Source organism: Cuculus canorus, chromosome 1 (assembly GCF_017976375.1).
Source record: "Cuculus canorus isolate bCucCan1 chromosome 1, bCucCan1.pri, whole genome shotgun sequence".
NCBI lineage: Eukaryota > Metazoa > Chordata > Aves > Cuculiformes > Cuculidae > Cuculus > Cuculus canorus.
Window position 1 is genome coordinate 68,028,651 of NC_071401.1, and position 24,099 is coordinate 68,052,749.

Below are 24,099 nucleotides of genomic sequence, written 5' to 3' on the forward strand. Positions count from 1 at the left end.
TTAACTTCTTTGCTTATTTTAGGAGCCTTTGCTCCATGTTGAGTGAACATGGGGGATTCTGGAGACACACTTGCCTTTGCAGGAAATACGTGTTGCCCTCAGGCACCTTCTTTTAATAAGGAATATTTAAGTGAGAGACTCTTCTAAGTTAGAGACTGTAGATATTCTCTCTTGAGCAAACTTTCTTGCAGAGCATTGATGATTTCCATGTTAGACTCATGACACGCTTTTTGATTATTCATGTGCAATAACCTAGAGGATCAAATTTTGATTCTAGTTAAGGAAATCAGGACATTTTTCACATTAGCTTCTGCATAGTTAGGTTATGACTGGCCATCTGCTCCATCATTTATTTCTTTCGGGTTTTTTTCACCTCTCCTCTTCATTTTATTACATTCAAATTACCAATTGCAAGAAGCACTAGAAAACACTTGCACGTTGTTCTGAAATAACATTATCTGTGCTGTGGTTACATTTGAAATCATAATTATCCCACTTCTTCACTGTCCAAACACAATTATATTCTAGATGCTCTCATAACTTGATCATGTTGTGACAGGAACAAAGTGAAAAACTAGCAGCCTCACAATACTCACAAAATGAGCACTTGACAATATCTTGACACAAGAAACGTTTGTGGCATCTCACAGGATTATAACGTCAATACCAGATAGATTATACAAACCACCTGGTAATCCCTCCAGCTCCCCACTACCTCCTTCTATGCTTTTTAAATACTTTTTGTATTTGATGGCACGGGACACAAAGTGCATATCCTTAGCTTTCCTACTAGTCTTCTCTCCTGGCCTCAGCTATACCCCTACCTTGTTTTCCTCCTATTGCCTTTCTATACTTGGGAGCGTTTCCCCATAAAGCTAATGGCAGTAGCTCTACATGGATCATCCTTAGAAATTATGAATGACAGAAGCCATCCTCCTTCCCAATCTCATTTGGAAACCAAAAACATCCCCACTCGCGCAGCACATCCCACATCTCCTATCCTGCCACACAAGGCCAAGGTCATGGGGTTGCTGTGGCTTGGGAGTGTCTCCATGAGCAGGGGAAAATTTCATCAGTACCAGGATGTGTCTGGTGTTTCAGAGTCCCTTGGGGTGAGTGCAGTGGAGTCTCAGCACTAAACTTGTTGCCATCTGTTTCCCTTTCAGCCTGAGCCACCCTCATCCAACAAGTGGCAGCTGGACAAGTGGCTAAATAAAGTCACCCCGCACAAAGCACCCATCCTGACCCACCATGACAGCCCAGCACTAGAGCCTCATCCCTACTACGGAGTCGTGAAGGCAGAGCGTCAGGAAAGTGAGAAGACCCCAGTTGCCAGCCCAGTTGAGCACCACAGTGGAGAGAGCCGCACCACTGCCACCACCATCGTTGGGGACAGACCACGACCCAGGACTGCCAACAAAGCACCAGGCAGCAAAGGTGGCCGGCAAAAGTCACCACCTGCTGCCGACAGTGGGCCTCCAAGGCGGGCAGCAGGGAAGAAGGTACCGCGGCGGGTCGAGAGGACGTCTGCTGGGGACAGCCCCCACTGCCACGGGACAGAGGAGCCCCCTGGGAGCCACAGCTTTCCAGAAAGTACTGCTGGCGAGGCAACGAGGGCACGGCCCGGCAGCAGTGGCGGCAGCAGTGGCAGCAGCAGTGGTGGATGCAGAGCAGGGCATCGCCGGGAGCCCCGCTCAGCCACAGCCAGCGAGAAACGTCGGGCTAGGGGGCCAAGCAAAACGGCACCCAAATCCAAGGAGTTCATCGAGACTGAATCTTCATCCTCATCATCCTCCTCCGACTCGGGTTCTGAGTTGGAGCAGGAGGATCGCCCGCTGCCCAAGGCGCAGGCAGTGGCTGGTGCTGAGCCACGCACCAAGGACACGGGGACCAGCGCCGCTAGCAAACCCCACGGCGGCTGCAGTGCCTTTGGCTCCATTAATGCCAGGACTAGTAGTGAAATAGCAAAGGAGCTGGAGGAACAGTTTTACACCCTGGTTCCTTTCGGTAGGAATGAGCTCCTGTCTCCTCTGAAAGACAGTGATGAGGTAAAGTCACTGTGGGTCAACATTGACTTGGCTCTTTTGTCCAGGATTCCAGAGCGTTTGCCTGAAGAGCCGCTGGTCATGAGTGCTGGAGCAAACCAGGCGGCCAGCCTCCCGCAGGGTAATAGTGCTGACCCCCCAACAGAGAAGGGTTTACCGAAATCTAGAAGGAAACGCAAGGTGAGCTTCCTGGAGGATCGATTGGGGTGGATAGGGGAGGCTCTGGCAAGTGGGAGGCAAGCATCACTTGTGCTTACATCCAGTGCTCAATATTGGTGTCTCCTCTGGGGCAGCACTTCCGAGCTGGGATTTGTCCTCGCTTGCCATGCAGGAGTCAGCCAAGCTCCAAGGGGGATGCCATCCAAGGAGGTGATGAAACCCTGGCAGCAAAGTATCACAGCCCCTTGGAGATGGTGTTCACTGTTGGCATACTTTCCACAACAGTGCTGCTTCTTTAGTGGATGGTTTTCTCTCCTGAGGCTTCTCTGAAAACCTGAGCATTTGGAGGTGATGCTTAGGTCAGCAAAGGAATTATAAATGTCTCTTTTCTCATGGTCTGCATGGTATCACTACATGTGTGGGAAAAAAAGAGAGGCAGCATCTTTTTTTCCCCTCAGATTGTCAACAAAAGGCAAGCCCTTCATTCCTGGCAAGAAGCAAAATAAATGCAGTCATTGTAGAAATGTTTAATCTGACTTTCTGTGGCGTATATTATCTTCTACTCTTCTGTCTTAAAGCACTGCTGTTGGTGGTGGGTTTAGTGATATAATAAATACAAAGCATTCCTGGATTACTAATTTGCCTCTTAGCCTGGAATAAGAGCCTTAATGGGACAGCTGCTGTGCAAAATCATAATATGTGATCCCACTTTCCAAAAGACTTTATGGATTATAAATCCATAAGAGTGGATTATCAGGCATAACTACAAAATTAGAAAAAGGTCCTTATCGCTTCCACCTCTGTTGTAAGAAGATGGGCAAAGTAGAGACAGAGGAGGATGGTGAAGCACTGAGGTGTGAAAAGATCTTCACTCCTAAGGAGTGTAAGCTACAACCTTAACCCCGTTTTAGCGGCACAGTGTCAGTGGATAACAGAAAATGTTGCTACCGTGCAGCAAGGCAATGAATACAGCAGAATCAATAGATCACAAGTAAAACTTAGCCTCAACACTGGAAATTGGAGGAGCATTAGAAGTGGAACTGGTTGTAGTCTTTGCAAGAGATTCAGAAAGCAGAGCCTTTGGGAGACGATGATAGGAACTGAGGAACATAATATGATATTAAACAGTGGCAAGAAACATTGACTCTGTTCAAACTAATGCAGATAGGGCAGGGTGCAGCCTCAGCAGTGGTACATTCACCTGCTATGTTTAACTGTTAACATGCTTGCTAACATGGTTTTGACCTGGATCAACTTCTGTTCTTAAAGAGAGCATCTGGCCCTCACTTGGGACCAGACTAAGAACTCTTCCTAAAAGGGAATCTGAATGTGGCATACAGTTATTTGAAAGAGGAGCAAGATGAGTGCATGGGTGCAAGCCATAGCAGTCTGTTGTATTTACTGGTTTAGGCATAGTCACTGATGCCAAGAAAAGAGAGGGAGAGACAAAAGATGTATGAGGTTGAGAACTAGGCGAGAGAAGAGTGCACAGGGGAAGGGCAAAAATGGCAGTATGAACTAAAAATATCCCAAGGTGCAAGTGGAGAGGTGGTTAAAACAATTCAGGTGTTATATTGTACTCTTTTGTTTACACATTGCCTGTTTAGTTGGAGTTTTTTTAAAGATATGGACCAATCTTCTCTGATCTGTGTTAAGTGCATGCTCAAAACAAATGTCATAATTAATACCAAAATGCCAGAAAATACCGGCCCCTGACTTGCTGAAATACTTTTGGGTCTGTAGTAAATACAAAACCTACAAGACTATTATTTTTCTCTTCGTTCAGTGTGAGAATGAGGAAGAGTGCAAAGACATCAAGAAGACTCACTTAGAGCGAGAGAATTCTTCACGATTAGCTGCCTCTGCCCACAGCATCACAACAGCAAATCACTGCAATATGAATGAAAACAGGTAAGCATTTTCCTTCTTATTTACCACTGAGTCATACAACTAGTTGCAGTTTAATGCCGTGTGTTATGATTTCCTCTAATAGAATTTATTTTTTAATTATTACATTTTATGTTGAAAAATTACCCACTGTGTTCTCCTTTCTTCTGGTTTAATGAACAAGTTAGCAGCTCTTGACACATTTATATACGTAAGTTTTTGCCCTATTGCACAAAGAAATGTGAGGCTCATGGAATAAGTAAAGCAGTGCAATCATCCGAGACATATTCCCAAACATTATTTTGTAGGTACAAACTCCCATAGTCAACCATCTTTTCTTTTCTTACAGTTTTATGAGTTTCAAACTTCAAGTTTGACTATATAAATACAATTATCTATAAATTCTACGGAAAAGATTGAGAAAAATAGTCATAGCAATGCCTGCAATTCTCAGTTCCAGAATATATTTGAGATCCAGTGTTCTTGAGTGTCATGGTTTAGCCCTGGCCCAGCCCTATTTGGCAGTTAAAATGCAAGCAGTTATGGTCCAAATTCCCTTCCCCCAAGCCCCTAGGACACAAGAGAGCCCCCACTACCACTTTCAGAAAATGAAGTTACTTAGATGAGACTAGCTGAAGTTAGAAAACTGATTCTACTTTAGCTCAAACCAGAAGCATTGAGTTTGCAAGCTATCTATTCTGCGTAATTAGTAGGTATTTTAGGACAATGAACTCGGACTTTAATAACAACGAGACATTAAAGGATGCAGAGCATGAAACAAATGATGAATATTTAGCATTTGCTGGCATGGTTTATGCACACAGACCCAAATCAATGTCAGATCCATCATACCGACATCCTCTGGAGGCTTCCAGCAGTCAAACTTAGAGATGCATCTTTTTAGAGTTCAGCTGCATGCTGCACAGTACATGCCAGTCATGAGTATTTGAAAAAAAAAAAGTCATTTTCTGGTAATATCAGGGTATCTCTCAGGGTGGAACTGCTAACCCTAGAGAACAGATGTATTTATTGCAGTAGGTTTGTCTGTTGTACACATCGCTGATGAGTTTGAAGAATTCTTGTCATGAATACTGGAAAAAATCATGGAGAAAACTAATATATATAGTGCTTATTCAAAAATATGCATTCAATTTCTTTGTCCTGACATGTCACATGTGTTTCATAAAGTGAAAACCATACACAAAGCAGTTCATTTTATTGGGGGTGATTGCATGCAGGCATGCCATTCCTGTTACCACAGTGTCATGTGTTTTATGTTGCATTCATTTTCGGATAATAGCATGGCTGTCACAGCTTGCTATGTAGCAGGGTTAATTCTGTGCTTCCTGGAAGAAGGACAATAATTTTTGTTTTGTTTGGCATTAGAGTCAATACTCCTGGTAGCAACTGTATGTTAAAGAAACAAAGAAGAAGGCTTTGAATATATCTTGCCTCCTAATTCTTCCCTGGTCTGCCCTGCTTCCAAGATGCTTCTGTGGTTTATGCTACTGTAGGACATGATGAAATGCTGAGGGTGGGCTACTGAGGCTGTAGCTAAACCAGCAGTGCATACGTCAGGGCTTCCTGCTCCTCCAGCAGCTGCTCATGCAGTTATGTCCTTCCCTCAAGTCATGCCACCATAGCTGCCTGTGAGGCTTTCCTGTCAATTCACTCAAGAAATTTGTCTGAAACCAGAACTCTTTTGTCTTTGGACAATTTTGGGGGGTCAGGCTGTTATTATTCAGTTCCCAGCAGAGCCACACAGGTAATTTTGTCGGCACCACTGAGGGCTGGTAGCAAAGAGAGGAATAAAAACACCTTCAGACATGAGCATTTTCAGCGGTGGAATTACAGTCTGAGGTGCAATCTAAGTAAGGCCCAGTTTGACAAGAAAAACCTCAGCATCAAAAAATGTCAAAACCTCAAATATATTGTACCTGATGTTGGGTGCCACAATCTGCCCACTTCCAACCAACCAGAGGTCACTGCAGGTGCCACAGCATAAAAAGGATATCAAGCTGCTGGGGAGCATCCAGAGGAGGGCCACAGAGTTGGTAAAGGATTTAGGGGGAAAGCCATCTGAGGAGCAGCTAAAGTCACTTGTTCTGTTCAGCCTGGAGAAGAGGAAACTGAGGGGAGACCTCATCGCAGTCTACAGCTTCCTTACAAGGGGAGGAGGAGGAGCAGGCGCTGATCTCTTCTCTGTGGTGACCCATGAAGGGTCTGTGGTGATCCAAGGGAGTGGCAGAAACATGTGCCAGGGGAGGTTTAGGCTGGACGATAGGAAAAGGTTCTTCACCAAGAGAGTGGTGGAGCACTGGCACAGGCTCACCAGGGAAGATGTCACGGCGCCAAGCCTGACAGTATTTAAGAAGCATTGGGACAGATGTATGCCTTCAGACACATGGGGTGAATGTTTGGGATGTCCTGTGGAGGACTTAATGTTCCTTGTGGGTCCCTCCCAACTCAGGACATTCTATGATTCTGTGATTCTATGATTCTGTGATTCTATAATTCTGCACAGCTTCTCAGTTCAAGATGATTGTGCTGCTACTGTCTGATTGCTCCCTGTATGCCTAGGTGAGCCCTTTGCAATGTGCCAAAGGCCACATAGAAGGTCTGTAGCACAGCTGGAAATTGCAGCTACTCCTCACAAGCTCTGGGCCAAACTTTTGAGGCTTGGGTACACTTCCAAAGAGCTATGACACCTCTTGGATGCATCAGGCTTGCACTTTGACAGTGATGTATAAACATGGCTAGTGAAGGCATGGATTTATGTTTGAAAAGAGGAAAAGAAATGACAGCATCAGCCTGCACATTCAAAATAATAGAAAAGATCTTATTTTTCTTAGCAAGAAAAGAAAGGCACAGTTGCTCATCTTGCACATCTCGATTCTTGGTTTTGTAAACAGCTTTGGTCATTAAAGCAAAACAGTTCACGTTGTGTGTTAAAGGTACTACACTGCAGGAAACAGGAAAGGTTTGAATTATGATTCACGGCTTCTTTAAAGCTAGTTTTTAAAGACTTGCCAGATAAATGGACAAATCTATGATAAGAGCACATTTAATTACTTCTGTTCCCTGAAATGATGTGCAGAAATAAAGTCAAGTTTGTACCATGTTCTTTTTTGCAATTCCATTAAGTGTATACTGTCTGATACAGTAACTATGAAGAAGTGAGAATTGTCCATAAAGAGTAATAGGCTAAATAAAGGGGAATGTGGCAGGCAGAAGTGTTATGTTAAAGTAGTCTATCTGACCTTAATCACAGTTTTAGTCTAAATGCAAACCGTCACCTTAAAAAAACTTCTATTTTGTTTGAGTTGCTTTCAGATTTTCAGCGAAATATTTTCTTCAAATTAGTGCATCTGACATTTATTTCAGGGCATATTTTTATGGTCTGTCCGCCTTCTCCTCATCCAAAGCTTCTCCCAAATAAATGAAAGCTGAAAATACTGACTGTGTTACAGCTCACATTTCTCTGTCTACTGTTTGCATATGTTTCCTTTTGTCTGCAGTATCAGCCTATCTTTCTTTTGTCTTCAAAATCTGTATTAGATTAGTATAAAGAGTGCTACCAAAGGCTAGACATTGAGCACAAAGACAAGTCAGTCATCTTTAAACACATTTCCTGTTTTAGTTCACATATGGTTTTGTTGCCATGGCTTATAAATTGTCACCTGTAATGGTGAAATAGGGCTCCATAACCTGAACTTACACTTCAGAGCCTAATCTTCGTCTCCAGCTATCCCTTAAGAAATGGTGAGCAAGTGGCCATTTATCTCTGTATTTTTTCTCAAGTACTCTGATACAGACTTTATATTAACTCCAGAACTACAATTTGCCTCGAAGGGAAAGAGGAGAAACATGATACAAATTTGTAAATGAGCTCTTGGTCCCAATACTGCAAGCTTGTTTCCAGATACCAATAGACTTTATCCTGCCAGCAGGTTTTAAATTCAAAGTTTTGGTAATATATAAAACATTTACCTTTCTCAAAGCCAGCTTTGTGACACTCCATTACTGTAATTTCCATTTCCAGCTTGGCAATACCAATAAATAAAAATGAGAAAATGCTTCGGTCACCCGTCTCTCCCCTCTCTGATGCATCAAAACACAAATACTCCAACGATGATTTAACTTCCTCCAGCAGACCTAATGGCAGCAGTCTATTACCTTCCATCTCCTCCAGCAAAAAACATAAGGCTGAAATCCAGTCACAGCCACATCCTGGAGACTTCAATGTAAGTTTATGTTATTCACAATATAAAGCCTAGCTGTACATTTTTCACTTTGTATTGCAGCCTATGATAGTTTTGCAGAATGTTATGCAAAAAAATTGTAATAATGAATGTTATATTGTAAGTTCAGTTTTTCTGATTTGGAGTTTAGCAATACATGGAAGAAAGTAAAGAGGGCAGGCTGTAAAGCAGGCAAATACCAAAGGCTACATAAGCAAAAGGTAAAAGCTAATGGCCCAAGACAAATGGCTTTAAGCCTCCAGAGTAACTCTTGGGCACAATGCAAGCTCCCTGCATCGAAAAGTGTGGTGCATAAGGCCTCTATGTATAAAGCCTGTATAGTGCCTAACCCTGAGTATACCTGCCAACAAGTTCTCCTACATGTCTTACAACCAACTTTCTTAGATGTTATCATAAATTGTGTTGTTTCCAGAATATCTTGCAGATGGTAAAATGAAATAAAGTTAATTACATAAAAATATTCTAATAAAAAGGCATTAAAAAAATATCTTAGTCATTAATATTTTTTTCACGCATTAAATGTACATTTTTAAACATTTTAACTTATAAAGCATAAGTTTCTAGGTTTATAAGTCATTCAGAACTATAATGATATGATTCTTCACTGGACATCTTGAAAAGAATTTAAATTCCTTCATGGGTAAATGTGCTGGAAATCCAAAGTAGAAGGTGATTGCTTTATGACCCACACAGTTAGAAAATGCATTTCACTGAGATTTTCTGCATAGCCTAGCAATGCGCCATTTGGTCAACATTTTAACAACCTTTGCAATAAAGTTCTTATGTATTTGGTTATTCATCTGAAAACTTTAGCCTGCTGAACTGATCTGGATGTGCCATGTAGGAGATGAGAGCTCATAAACTATAAATATTAAAGTTATCTTTGTTTTGCCCTGTCTTCCCATCTGGCACCTAACTGGAATGCCCAAGTGGACCTTCAAATTTCTATCAGAGACTGCAAGCCTGGGAGTGGCTTTTTATCCATTTGGACTTTTTGTCCACTTACCTATTGCATTTCCGTCTGTCACCTGACAGAGGAGGAGCAGGGCTTTCTGGCAGTGGCTATCAAGCAAAACCAACCCAACGCTCTCAGCTTTGCACTCTACTAGTGCATGGTAGCTCACATAGCAGGTCACTTGATGGGACAAAGGGCTGATGAGATCACATGAAGAAGAGGGCTGCAGCTGAGGGAATGCGTGAGGCCCTGCCGAAAGACACATGCTTCTGCTGTGGCACAGAGCAGTGATCGTTCAGGCTGATCAGGGACAGAGCAGAATAAAACCTGGACCTTGGGCTACAAATTCATACTGCACAGGCATGTCAGCAGTGCAGTGTGAAACAAGTCAAATGAGCAAGACTTGCTTCCTCAAGCCAAGGAACAACGCTAGTTTGGAAGACGAAGACTAGACATATAAACTTGATCTTATAAACAACCACAACAGATCTATTCTTTGAAAATTTCACTTACTGTGTTTCAGAGTGTTTTGATAGTTACTAATAGTTCGACTCCATTTCTTCTGTATATCACATTGAAAACTTGAGTTTTTTACAAAGCGCTTTGAGCAATATCTGTGAATTTCTGGCTAACAGTGACAGGACAGTTATACACAATTCCTGCTGAAATAACAGAAAAACTAACTGCTAATTTACAGCCCAATGCAAAGATGCCATGTTGTTTATTAGTTGCTTTTTTGAAATTAGTAGCCAGTTCCTCAACGTCTTCTCTGCTGTTTGTTGTCTAGAAAGCAATTCACATAAATACAGAAAACTTTCTTCTCTGCAATAAGCCACAGTCCCAAACAGAACCTTGGTCACCTCTGTCCAGCACACCCAGGGACTGCAGAAGGACAAAGCTTATCTTTGATGATATGTAAGTACAGATGACTTTAAATAAAGAAAAGAATGTTATTTCTTTCATTAAAAGACAGAAAAATACATTTTGTCCAACAGGAACTGAAATGTGGTCTTAAAGTATTATGGGAATGCTGTACATTGAGCAATGAATGAGACATACTGTATAAATTCTGCAATTTTTCATCAGAAATTAAGTCTCTAATCGTCAGGACTGGCTGTTCCCTAAAGGACAGGGAGCCAGAAGCCAAGAGGCAGGGCACAGCTAGCAGGGCAGGGGCAGTGCCAGCCAGGGGTCAGCTTTCACAGTACCCAAGCAAGGTGAGTGGAGCGGGCACAGGCAGGTTTGACCAAGAGCCTAGATTCTCACGCAAGCCCATGGTGATGAGGCAGGTCCAAGGTCAGGACAGGAAGGCAGGTCAGGATCAGGTCCGCTGAGGGTCAGGCATGGCCCAGTGACTGCCAGACATGGATAGTGACGAGGTCCAGCTATGAAGACAGTCCCCAGGTCATGGTGTATATCAAAGGGGGCCATGGCCATGTACAAGCTGTGAAAGAGCTGAAGACAGCCACAGTTAGAATGAGTTGGACAGGGAGTGATGGCCTAGACCTAAGCTTAAATGTGTTTTTTTAGCCCATGGGCAGGTGGGGTACCCCACATGAGGCAGGTCAGAGCCATTAAAGCATTAGTACCTTTGAGGCTCCAGCATTAATTATGCATACATCAGACTATTAATATATACAGAACCATAGCAAGGTGAGGTGACAGGGGCACCCTTCTTATGCAGCCTTTGGAGCAAGGTGAGAGGACATATGGGAGTCTTGCATCCCTGAGCCTTAACAGATGCTGCTGTCACTGCTAGTGCTGCTGAGGATAAGGTACCACAAGGGCAGGGTGAGTAGGAAGCAGCAGTGGTTGGCATGAGTACCTGGAGGGATATGTAGCCCTCTCTACCTTCACTGCATCTTTAAAACATCCCCTGCTCTCCTCCTCTGAAAATAATTTCAGTTCATAATTGTCTTTCTTTTCTTTTTGGTAAATTAGAATTGCTGGTTTGTTTCCCAAGGTCTTTTAGGATGTGGTTTTATTTAGATAAGGCATAAAGGTGAAACTGAAGGTTGAATTTCTAGTACCTAGAAAATGCGCATTCTTTTTGACTGGTAGTGTTCTGGCCTGAAAACACTGATTTTTCTGGCTAATGTAGAAGAGGCTCTGTTCAAGCTATGCCTCAGAGTGCCTGGAGCAAATACAGCTCCATAAGCTTTGACCTTCACACACCTTTCCTGCATTCACACTTTCACCCACAACATTTCTAACTCTTTTATACCAAGAGAAACCCTGGGATAACAGTTTCCTCAGGAACTGTTTTCTACCAGAACTGGGATTTTTAATAAATAATAATTATTGCAATACTTCTAAGGTTTGTTCACATTGCCTGGTTTCAGGGACAACTAGAGGGATGGCAGCCTCTCATAAAGAGAATCCAAGTTCCCTACTATAAGATGTAAATAATTTCCATAAACTTGAAAAGGATGTAACTGGTTTGTATGTCAAGAGAAGAAGGCTGATGAGATTAACGTCTGTGTGTATTCATGGCAGTCATAAGGAGATGTAAGCTGAATAAATGTAATCAGTTTTGCTGCCCCTTTTGGAGAATACTCTCCCCTGTCTATATATCCTTATTTTTCCTCCTTTTCCCTTCATGTTTTTAACTCTTCCAGTACATTTGTTCAATAATCATCAATAAGGAAATCTGAAACTGTTTAAAAGTACTACCTAATTCTTCATCTTCTAAAATGTATAATTCAGTTGCAACCGTTCAATTTTTCTGCAGTTAAACATCTACATAATAAAACTGTTCAATAAAGCTCTTTCACCTTTTCAGAGAAAGATATGAATAAACTCTTCATGTATAGTACCTTCCATGTAGAATGTCCCCAAGCAACTTGCAGCCCATTAAAGAAAAACAATCTAAAAAGCCAAATAAGATCAAACACAGAATGAAGTATGTCCTAATTTGCCCTTAAAACCCAGAAACAGTTATATGCCTGTTGTGCTAACTAGAGGAGGGAGATTTTCATGTACTACAACTGTCATCCACAACCTATATCTAGGGAACACCAACAGAATACCAGCTATGTTAGTCCTTGATTCTAAAATTACTGTGTGGAGAAGTCACTGAAATGTGGCAGATTAGACTGGCTGCAAATGTTAAATGTCAACAAATTTTACTCACATGTTAGAAGGATCAAATTAAACATGGCAGCCAATGTCTTTCAAATTCGTATAGTACCACAGCAGAGGATTTGAAGAAATGCAATACAGTAGGTCTAAAATTATGTAGTAATCCTAATGGAAATATTTTGCCCAAAATTATGTCTTTGAAGTATTTCATCTCATAATCCATGAAGTTCTGAATTACTGTAATCCAGCCATGCATTTAAGGTCTTCATTTTAATCAGACTCTATAGTTTTTAAGAGACTAAATCGCTTATATTTGATTAAAAAAAATTTTTTTTTGACCAATCAGTGTCTCTTTGCTTTATTCTTAATTTATTTTCTCCAGATCATTGACAACAGCTGCCACTAGCAATAAATTGGAACACAAGTAGGTCAATCAAAAGTATATCTTGCTTGGCAGAGTGCTGTATACACATATGTCACAATATAGAAGTAAATATAGCTTCAAAAGGCAGGCAAAATCCTACTTCCCCTATTTTGCCATTGTTTACTGCTTGTTCTAAACATGCTTTGAGGTACCCAGCATGACACATGTAAGCGACATCAGTACTGTTTCCAGTATTAATTCTTAACAAGATTTCCTGGATTTGGGGCCATTTCTGACTCAGTCGTGCTGTAATTTCACTGAATGATAGAATTCCCAATAACCGCGTTTAGCAACAGTCTGTTGTCCTTGAAGTGATAAGCACAGATGTGCCGTGGGTGCTCCAGGGCACAGTCCCACACCATCCTCAAAACACTCCATGTGCAGTATTAAAAAAGCAGAGAATATCCAGCTTCTCAGTTCTTCTCATGGCTAGGACAGAATTTGCTCCTCCAGATTATTTTCTCACTTGCATTGTAGGTTACGCTTTCAAACTTGGGTGTGGTTTTCTTCACTTACATTTATTTTCCCTTTTTTCTAGCCTTATAGGAGCAATTTAATACATTTTCTTCAGATTTATTTTTTATTCCTATTTTGTTGAAGGCTTATTCCACCTTTGTGGATTTAGACGCTATGCAAACACACCAGCTTTACATTGTCCAAGAGACATATCCTGCTGTGAGATAGCTTTCCTGTGTGAGTTTGACAACCCATAAACCATATACTTAGAAAATGTTCAACCTGTGAAGGTATTATGCATAGAGCTCATAAAGAGTTCAGAAGATAACTTCTTGACCTATCTCTTTGTTTTGGCTTGAACGCCAAGTCTTGTGTTTTCAATTTCCTCTCCCTTGTTCCTCCACCTCAGAATGGAAGGGAAAAGGTGCTCTTGGGTTGTGATTCCCATACAGCATCTAGAAGTCATCTTGCTTTGTACTGCTCAAAATGCCTCCATGACTCCTAGCCTTCTGCAGTGTTAAAGTGACTCGTAGTGCTGAGCACATCCTCAAGAGCACAGTTAAGGAAAAGAGCTTGAATCCTCTTCTTATCAGCAATCTAACAAAACACTGGTCAGACAGACCAAGATGTACTATACTAAATACCTCACTAGTTTGAATGCTTACTTTGGACTGCTGCCAGTTTCTTAGCTTTGGAAGATTTTCAGACTTCATCTGACCATCTCTTTCTTCCTCTCCTATTTACTTGTGGCACGGAATTTTCTCATGTGTGCACTGCCCATAAGAAAATAACATTAGATTATTAGACAGCAGACACTGTCTTCCATGATTAGAGGATTAAGCTGCCCCTTTTCTGCAAGACCATGGAAGCTTCATCTAACCTCCCATGGTGTTTACTGTCCTACTGTACTCCTGCTTCTTGACAGAGCCTGTTATCCTCAGTTTTGGTAGCAAACATTGATTTCTCCTTGAAGAGCTAAAAAACCATCCCAGTTCAACTCAGGGTTAGGTTTTTTGTGCTGGATCACAGAGCAGCATGGGTTTTCATCATCCTCCATGCCAAGATTCACAGGTGTGGTGTGTGAGATATTCTAATGCTTCTGTTTGCAGCTTAATTCCTAAGTCAGTGGAACTTATCTTTATATATATTTGAAGAATGTGCTTCAAGTCCATTTTCCACAATATAATCACACAGAAGTTTCCCTTTTGGACTAGATATCTCACTGTAATGGCCCTAGGGTGCAAAGGCTGTGATTCCCCAAGGAAACCTGGGAGCTTTCCCTATCATTTCTTCAGCATATAAGGGATATTTTCATCTTCTAGTGGAAACAAACTACACCAGCAAATTATCATAACCACTTTAGCCTAGACAATCACAGGTAGACTGTTCAAACTCATTTTTAGCCTAGGAATACCCTGTTTGTCTTGAGAAGCAACAATAAGTTAATAGCTGGAGAGGGTCTGTGGTAACGTAATACACAAGAGGAATATGAATTTAAAAAATCCCTATCAGATGCATTCCTGGTCTTCTATTGCCTGATTATTATTTCTTTCAAATCCTACAATAACTGAAGTTTCTTGGATAGGCATTGCAGGACAGGAGCCCTGGATAGAGTCTTTGTTTCAGGCTCACTTGCTCCTTTCAGTGTGGATACTCCATTCATTGACTCAGGTTTCACATGTACTGTCATTCAACAGTTTCACACACACCTTGGCTTCTCACTCATCAGAAGTGGAAACATCAGAGCTGGCTGCCAAGTAGTCTCTCTCTCAGAAGGATCTTTCTGCCTTTGCTTTTAAGCTGCCTCTTGAGATTTCAAGGTGTGATGACATGGTATTTTAAACTATATAAATCTGGACTGCTGTGGTCCTGCCCTCTCTCTGAGGTCTGGCGGTAAAGGCTTTCACCCTACTTTGAACTGAAATTATTCTATTTATTTAACATATGTTGAAAGAGACACAATTGCAGTTTATCTGCAAGGATGCAGTGTTTTCTCCTTCTGCTTTTAATACAGGAGCTCACGTCCCCATTGTGAATACTTCTTTCATTCATCTCTCTCTTCACTTCTACACTTTGCCCTTGCATGTTTTAGTCTGGATATTGATTTCACGTGGGTATCTTTAAGTCATGAATCTGGGTCATGCCCAGGAATTTGTAGTAGATTTTAACTCTTTCTCATGGTCTCTTGTATTTCACCACATTGACATGGTTAGTGTGGGGGATTTTGCATGTTTGCCAAAATAGTAATCCCCACTTATTTTATCCTTCTCCGTTTCATTTAAATTAGGTGCCAGGTCCTTTAATTTTGTCTGCTGGTTTTTGCAACAGTAACTCCCTGTCTACGTATCAGTACTATTCATCTGATATAAGCTATTGCCTTTGTTACACTAAGCCCAACAAGACGGTAGTTGTGTAGTTGTGTGATTGAGTACAATTTTCCTACGTTCAGCCTGAATCCAATCAGGTCATTTGTTCCTGTCTTTCTGGAGTGCCTGTAGCACAATCATTTCAATGGGTCACAAATACTCTCTCTGCCCTCTCTGGTGAACCTCCCAGACCTGCTGGGTCTGCCATAAGAATCATAAGACTCCCGTAATGGGGTACCCTCCTTGAACAGTGCTATGGGTTCTCCCAGAATCTGTGTGCCACATCTGCCGTGCTCCAGACACAGCAGTGCCATGTCCCATAAACCATCATTTGTTTTAAATTGTGGAATGAGCTGGAGGCCACGATACATCAGGGCACAATGCTGGTTTGTGCAGTAATACCTGCTCAGCTCTATCCTTTACTCTTAAGATGACCAACCTTTTCTGTGACCCAACACATCAGACATGCTCCTGACACAAGTCCCAGTATGAAACAACAAATAGACAGGGCTGTATATAACTACCTTTCACATTACGTCTTTTTGTGCCTCTTAGAGGATCTTCTTCTCTTCTTGGACTGAAAGTCCAAGGCCTACTGGCACAGCTTCAAAACTGGACATGGGCTAACCCTGGATACAGCAGTTTCTTCTGATTTGACTCTAGCACTGATCAAATGTTGAAGTCACTCATTCTGCTGTTCTACTCCTTTCCAACATACGGTCTAGATTACTAAAGTTGTGAAATTGGTCCTATATTTAGAATTATGATTTAAGCTGCTTTTATTGTATGCTATTGCTGTACACTGAGGAAGCACTACTTTGGTTTTTTGTAACAGTTGAGCAGCATTATCTCTGAAGGGTATTAAAATATGCACTTGGCTACATTTATGATGTTTAATTGAACTTTTATTAGTTTTTTTTAATGTGTCCCCATAAAACACCATACTACAGTAAGAAATAATGTACAAGTGGTAGATTATGTAAATGAAGCAGAAAATGCTATACTTTGGTATTTAGTTCATATAAAATATAAAAATTAGATGAAAAATGTGATTTTGAATGCAGTTATAATTAAAATTGTATATTGGAGTCTAAGCTACACCATACTCTGTAAATACCAGCGGCTGAGCTGACTTCCAAGGAGATTATGTTGCAGTAGATGCTGATAAATTACTATACGAAGTAAGGCTTTTATTGATTCACTTTGTTTGATTCTCTTCCCTTTTTTTACTGCATGAGTTTACATTCTTGCAATTATCTGCTAAACTGGAGCAAATTAAATTCAGAGAAGGCAGCAAAAGACAAAGGTGGCAGAAATAAGCTTTAATAGCTAAATAGGATGAGAGAGAGAAACATATACACAACCAGGCATTTCACCTGAGTAATGGTAACACCCCTCTTAGGAGCTCAACAGCCCGGAAATTCTTAAAGCCTGCTTCTGGAAGGGGAGTAATTATGATGCTCACAGCCATCTCACCTCATGCTGGGATCCTGCGCAACATAACAAGCAATAGAAATGCCGTCTTTCCTGCTGGTTTTCAGCAGGCTCCCAGAGAAAGTGGTGGCAAGGCAAGTGAGAGAAATTCTGGACAGTAGCGGATTGTTTGATAAATTTCATCTTGGATTCAGCCACAGCCATGCTACTGAGGCTGCCCTTGTCAAAGTCATAAATGGTTTGAATGCCGCTGCTGAAAAGGAAGCCTGGCCTTGTTTGTACTATCAGATCTAACCGTGGGGGGGTTATTCTGTAAAAGGCTGGATTCTGTTGCAGTGCCTAGGTGACTGGCTAGCATTGACTGAGAATGTGTTGAACTGGTTCCAACCGTACTTGATTGCTTTCCCCAATCAACATAGTATGGTAAATCCTTCTCGAGAGCCGCCAGTTTCACATAATGACACTTGATCCCAGGGAGAATTCACCAGCAGCCTGACTTAGTTGGCACTGATGCTTTACGCTCTTTCTCTTGCCCTTCAGAGAGATATATGAGATGCATTAGAGCAGTGTATTAGAACTCCTTTTTGGTTTTGTTGAAGAGGACTGTATTTCTAAAAGTACCAACAATCAGATATTCAGAAACAAAGGACTTTCTTGTGCAGGAAAGATTATTAATAGAGATTAAACACTTGTTTGTACCTGTTACTCAGACTTTCTTTTAATTTTTTTATTCCTTTTTTTTAAAAAAGAAGCCTGAATTCTGTTTGTAAATCTGGAAGACAGTGCTGACACCAATAGATACGTACAGTTGTAAATAACTTAAGAAGAAAATCTGACTCAATTGTCTGAAAACCAAAAGTCACTGAATAAACTTCCCAAGAGACTTCAGTTTACATTCATGACCAGCAACGTTTTTAGCCTAACAAACAAACTGCCATGCTTCTCACATCCACTCCAGTTCAACCAGTAATCTGGTACCATTTTAACCCTGTAGAAATTTTCCCTGGCTCCTCAGGCTGTAGCATGGCTGTGATCTGTAGAAGAATTGCAAACCTTAAACCAAAGACCTGAAAAGTTTAGCCACAGATCTTTCTGAATCTCATCAGTGAGAAAACAGATGTGCTTCTTCTGAAGATATCTCTCAATGGTAACATGTAGTATCTGAAGTAAGCATGCAGTGAGATTACCTGCTAATTATCCAGCCTGACATTATAATGAATTTCACTAAAAAGACCAAGTTACAGAGGAAATTTGGGTGAACCTTAAAGTTTATAACAGATAAGGGTTCTCAGTCATTATAAAATCAGAACATAATTTAAAATCTTTTGTGAACTTCACAGTTATTAAATGTGCAGTTTGTGAAAGAATGATCCTGAGTAATGAATTTATGCATCCTCTTTCTCATGTGTCTTCTTATGTCCATGAGCTGAAGTCATCTGTTATCTTCAAGGAGCCTATAGAAGAGTGTTTTTTCTGGGTTTATTTTTTTGCTTCATAACATGATAATTTTGATGAGTATACTGGATTTAAAAAGACAAATGGTATTCATGTGCAGTGGGAACCTAAAAAAACTTGAATTTCAAAACTTCCTTTTGTCATGAAAAAAATCAGAAAATAATTAAATCCAAGCACATTCTTATTGTCATGAAACGATATAAAAAATGTATGCAATGTACATAAACATACGTTAAATCTATAGAACATTTCAGCTTTCCATTTTCACCCAACATGCACATTAGTAATCTGAATAGAAAGTTTACAGCAGGTAGTGATAAATTGAGGAATAGTATTTTGTAGATGGCATAAAGAGATCAGAAATTGACTTGACGTGTTTTTTAACACTATTGAACAAGCACTGTTTAAGAAACTAGAAGCAAACATATCCTATACATTTTCTTCCCAATTAATCTTAATTTCTGTCAGGTATCCCCTGATCTGTAAATCAATTTTGTATGTTTCCCTGGGAATGCCTAGATATATATTCATATTGAGAATATGTATGCTGTGCTTTAAAAGGGCCTCTTAATAGTTTCTTTTTTGTATTAGACTTCTAAAAAAGCAATTGGACTAGGTAGAAACGAATGACTTCAGGTTTTGCACATTGTGTTACTGTTAGCCACCTGACAGCAGGGTCCACAAAGCAAGATTCTTGGTTCAGTAATGTGCAGGTTTCTTGCAAATACCCTCATTGCTAATCATAACTTACAAGGATAAATCCTGCTAGTTGAAAACCATTTAATAATTAACTTATAAATAAGTAGACCATAACTATATTGTGTTATCTTACTTTGGTTTTACAGCCTCTTACCATGCTTCAAACAAGCAACTTAGACATATAATGTTGGGTGATATATGGTCAGGGATGTTGCAAAGGACATATTTTAATGACCTGAGTTGCAAAGGATCATGTAAAGGTTCATCACTTCAATCATTTCAGATAGATGAGACTACTTTTTGTTGATTTGCTCTGCTCTGCTTCGTTTTACTTTTTGACACTTCATAGTAAACCATTGTACCGAGGTCAGTCTACAAGATGAAGAGAAACAGGACTGACTTACATTCTTTTAAGAATTCTTAATGGTTCTGAAAACAGAGTTATTTTTCTACATCAAGCTACCACTGTTTCAATGTCTAATATTTCATAACTGACCAAACCCAAATCCAGATGGTTTGTATTATTAAGATAATGTTAGCGTCTTGCTGGGCACGGGAAGTTATTTGCAGCTGCAGCAGGTTATGAAGTACTGCCTCATAAAGACAGTATTGTCTAAAGACAAACCTGTCTTTAGTCCACTTTCTGAGCAACAATAGTACCATATCGTTTACAACACCAAGCACTTAAAAGAATGTTAAGAACATGAATGTTCTTAAAATGAATGTTAAGAACATCAGAATTAGTACTAGGACTGCTGAGGAATATCTCTTTTTCACTAGGTAAGGGCAAAGGAATGACACTCTAACCAATACTAAGAAAGCTATTTTGCAAGGCAGAACTTCCTTCTCAGAGAGAGGTGAGGATACGGCAGTAACCTCAGTATATGCTGAGAAGAACCAGAACATACTTTTGCTGAGTAGAGAAAGAAGGCAGCCATCTCCCACATACATGAAACTGGAAGAATCTGCAGGGTCTGGGAATACAAAGACATTTTTATGAAAGGTGAATTTGCTTCAGCCATGAGGAGCAAACTGAGGTGGTGATCAGACATTGCCAAGGAGACCTCAGTTTGTGTTTTCGGTTTGAGTGGAAGTGGGTAAGTCTGGATCTGAAGTGGAATTGTCAGTTTTGGCACAGAGACAGCAGCTGAAATTGTGCCCTGCAGTCAGTAGGTCAGATAGATTAAGGAAGGGATGGAGTCTCTGAGATCTGTTTGAGGAAAATCGATGGAGGAATTGGCACGATCTACACCAGTGGAATTGCAGCAGGCAGCCCAGCACTGAGCCAGAGATGAACTCCAGGCAGCAAAAGTAAACAGCACTCTCAGCATGTTCACAGATAAGAGTGAAAACAGGGGGTGGGATGGAGAGATATGGTAATTGTGGAGGCAAGCAGGTCTGATGTGTGTTTTCAAAGTGGAAAGATTAAACATACACTTGTTTTGAGAGGAGGAAGAAGCCAAAGCAAATGACAGTGTACAGAGAGCAGCAAGCACTGGGAAGAGAAGATGGAATAACTCGTTCCACTTAGCACTTGTATCCGCTTTGCAGATCAAAACTGCACTAATTTGGGAAGCAGTTTATATAATCCATAAAAACACATTTTATTAGCTTTTTTTTTTGCTTTGAATCACTGACTTCTAAAGAATGAGAACAGCCATAAATGCTATTGTCTCCACAGGCAGCAATTTGGAAACAGAAGATGCATGGTTACATGATAAGTGTATTTTCTTCATAAAAAATGTTTGCAAATCAGGTTTAAAATAAGGGAAAAATAACTTGAAAGTATTCTGCACTTCAGAAAATAATAAAATGTCTTCTTATTTTCCCCTGGTAGGCCACGCAATGCAGATTACTTTATGCAGGAAGCTAAACGGAAGAAACATAAAGCAGATGCAATGGTGAGAACATTTTCTATCCAGTTATGTTGCTCCAAATAATTTTTGCAATGCAGTTTCTTCATCAGTGCAGTATTGCTGGGGTAATTATAAAATCTATTATAAGGATGGCTAGGCTTGTTAAATTAAGAAATGTTTATATAATCAAATGTTCATAGCCCAATAAACTATGACTTAACAAATAATGACTTACTGAGATAAAGGCCTGGATAAATAAAATTTTCTATTTGTTCCTTTGCTTTAATTAGTAACTATAGTAATGGAGGCTGTATGAGGGATCCATATACCTATCTTCTCAATTTAACTAGCTGGCTAGATCCTGCAATTCTACCCCCAAATTTGGTCTGGTGTCTGAGGCATTTGTATTTTTTTAAAGAGCTTTGGTTCTTCAGTGCCAAAAGAACCCTAGTTTCATGGCAGACCTCTCCTAACATAATCAGAAGCACACAAGGAATCTATGTAACCCTAGAGGAACATCTTGTACATGTTTTTGCAATGAACGGATTCTTGACCTTGCTTTGACCAGTCTAAAAATGGAGCCAATAAGAAAAAGGGGAATCTGTGGTTATATGGAGTACTAAAAAGGTATTTGTCTTTACAAACAAACGGGTGCAATGAAGTACTCAGTGCTCCAGGAGACCTCCACTTAGCTGTCTCTCAGCTTAGTGAATAAGCTAGCACAGCCTTAAAAACTTTATGTCTCTAGAACGGCAGACATGATATATAGAACCATTAAGCTTGGAAAATGCCTCTAAGATCATCAAGACCAACCATCAGCCCAACATCACCAAGTGGGGTGGGAGTTTGCATTGTAAATGGCTGTCTTGCTGGTGAGAGTAGTGGTAGTCCTGGCTCGCTCTGTCAGACAGACATTTTATTGTCACAGCAGCTGCAAAGAAGAAAGGTAGCTCAGAGCCTATTTCTTCATCTCTTTTTCTCAGCTGCACAGCATGCAAAAAGGCCAAGGAAGCAGAAGCAGGCCCTTAATTTAGGGCACTAACAGTGAGTTTTACAATCTACCTGAGTTTATTAGCGGAAATTTCTGTAGTTTATTCAGTTCCATATTACTCTAAAATGAGTCTTAAATCAAAAACTACTGTGGAGAAGTACAAATGGTGCATTTTAGTATGTTGCTTTAAACAGAATGAAAAAAATCACTTAATATGCAAAGGAAATTCTTAGCCTGAAGAGAAATAGTTTTCTATGGTAGGCTCCCAGAAAGAGGAGATGTAAGCATCATTCTCTGCTCTGCCACAAGTCTTGTGCATGAGAGTCACTTAGGCACAGTTTAAATAGCCTCCCATCAGTGTTAGGTGATTGAAATATCCTTCACATTCGTCTTCCATACATAGTGAACCAGCACCTTACCTACACCTGGTGAATCACTCTTTGCAAGTACTTCCTCTCCCTGGTTGACTGTATAGGGATCCTGGAGGAACTGCCATATTGCCAAAGTGCCTCCAGGAACTTTGAATCACCTTGGTGGGCTTGATACCTCCTGTTTTGGCACTGCAATACCTAACACAGGCTCTTAGAGTGAGCAGACTGAAAATTACTCTGTCTCTCTGCTACTTAGCCCCCCATCTGTGAAATTGGAATAACAGCACTTCCACCCACACAAGAGCATCGGGGAGAGAAATATAATAAAAAGTTTGTGAAGTTCTCTAGTATGATCACAATGGGAGTCATATAAGAACCTAAAATAGATTGAAGCCAGTGTGCCATTCTGAAGTTACTATTTAAAATCTTTATCCCTTGGAAAAGAATAAGGTCCATTAACCTTTCACTATGTGCATCAGATTTCAACCAAATGCATCCAGTCCATTAATGGGCTTTATGTACCGCAGGAGTTCTGATTGAAGGAAAGACAAGTCAGGACAGAGAGGTGTTAGTATGATTCATCTCTATCCACATCAAAAATGAAATTCTGAGAGCAGATAAGAGGTATATAGGTGTACACATATGAACATGTGCGCATTTGCATATACACCATAATTGAGAACATACATATATGTATATCTGTATAAATACACAAATAAATACATGGAGAGTCAGAGAAATACTGAACATATGAGAAGAAATGGGGCAAGAAAGGAGGATAGCAGGAGAAGCAGAAAGAGCAGAGCAGTCCCTGAAAAAGGCAGAGGGTTTAGGAAGCAAATTCCTGACAAGAGGGGAGTGGGGTCAAGCAGTCCTGAAAATAGTGGAGACAAAGAAGACACGAGAACTGAGTCTTTGAATAAGAAAGACTTAGTAGTCAAAGTATTATTTTTTGTTCTCTTAGTTCACCATAATCATTACCTTCGTGTGTTGATTGAGGAAAAACTACATTTACAAACATAAGTGAAACACTTTTTAATGAAACCTGGAACAAAAGGTCCGATGAGTTTGTGGAATTCCCAGCACTGGAAGAGCTTTGACAAAGATCCATCAGGAATGTCCTAAGCAGACTTGATCTTTCTTTGAACAATAAAGTGTGGACCAGATAACATTTTGTAGCCATTTTCAGCTCTGCTTTCTGTATCTTATGATTATCACTGATGCACAGAATTTGATGGATTTTAGCATTCTCATAGGAAAATTTGTGAATCTGAAGATATACCAATGTGTGTCACGTTTACAACTGGTATTGAGAAAATCCCATCAAATTTAACCATGTCTTGATGATTACCCTATTTCTCTGTGTCCTTATTTTTTTCCCTCTAGGTGGAAAAGTTTGGAAAGGCACTGAATTATGCAGAAGCAGCACTATCGTTTATTGAATGTGGAAATGCAATGGAGCAAGGCCCAATGGAATCTAAATCCCCTTACACAATGTATTCAGAAACAGTTGAACTCATCAGGTAGGAAGGGAAGAGATGACCTCAGCAGTTACTCTGTTTGTGCAAACATGTTCCTCCACATTATCATCTAGTTCCCTAGAATCGGTACGAGGGGAGAAATGAAAGACTCTCACAAGTGCCTAGACAGTCCGGTGT

General features: G+C 40.5%; 1 protein-coding gene across 3 annotated transcripts in view; it reads left to right on the forward strand.

Annotated features, from left to right (window-relative positions):
- Nucleotides 1-24,099, forward strand: part of AFF3 (ALF transcription elongation factor 3) — a 328,608-nt gene that overhangs the window by 284,694 nt on the left and 19,815 nt on the right. For all 3 annotated transcript variants that reach the window (XM_054087687.1, XM_054087694.1, XM_054087700.1), the window contains exons 11-16: nucleotides 1,167-2,225; nucleotides 3,991-4,115; nucleotides 8,134-8,335; nucleotides 10,096-10,223; nucleotides 21,061-21,124; nucleotides 23,828-23,964. In XM_054087687.1, the coding sequence (XP_053943662.1) occupies nucleotides 1,167-2,225; nucleotides 3,991-4,115; nucleotides 8,134-8,335; nucleotides 10,096-10,223; nucleotides 21,061-21,124; nucleotides 23,828-23,964 (1,715 nt within the window). The remainder of the gene's footprint in view (nucleotides 1-1,166; nucleotides 2,226-3,990; nucleotides 4,116-8,133; nucleotides 8,336-10,095; nucleotides 10,224-21,060; nucleotides 21,125-23,827; nucleotides 23,965-24,099) is intronic.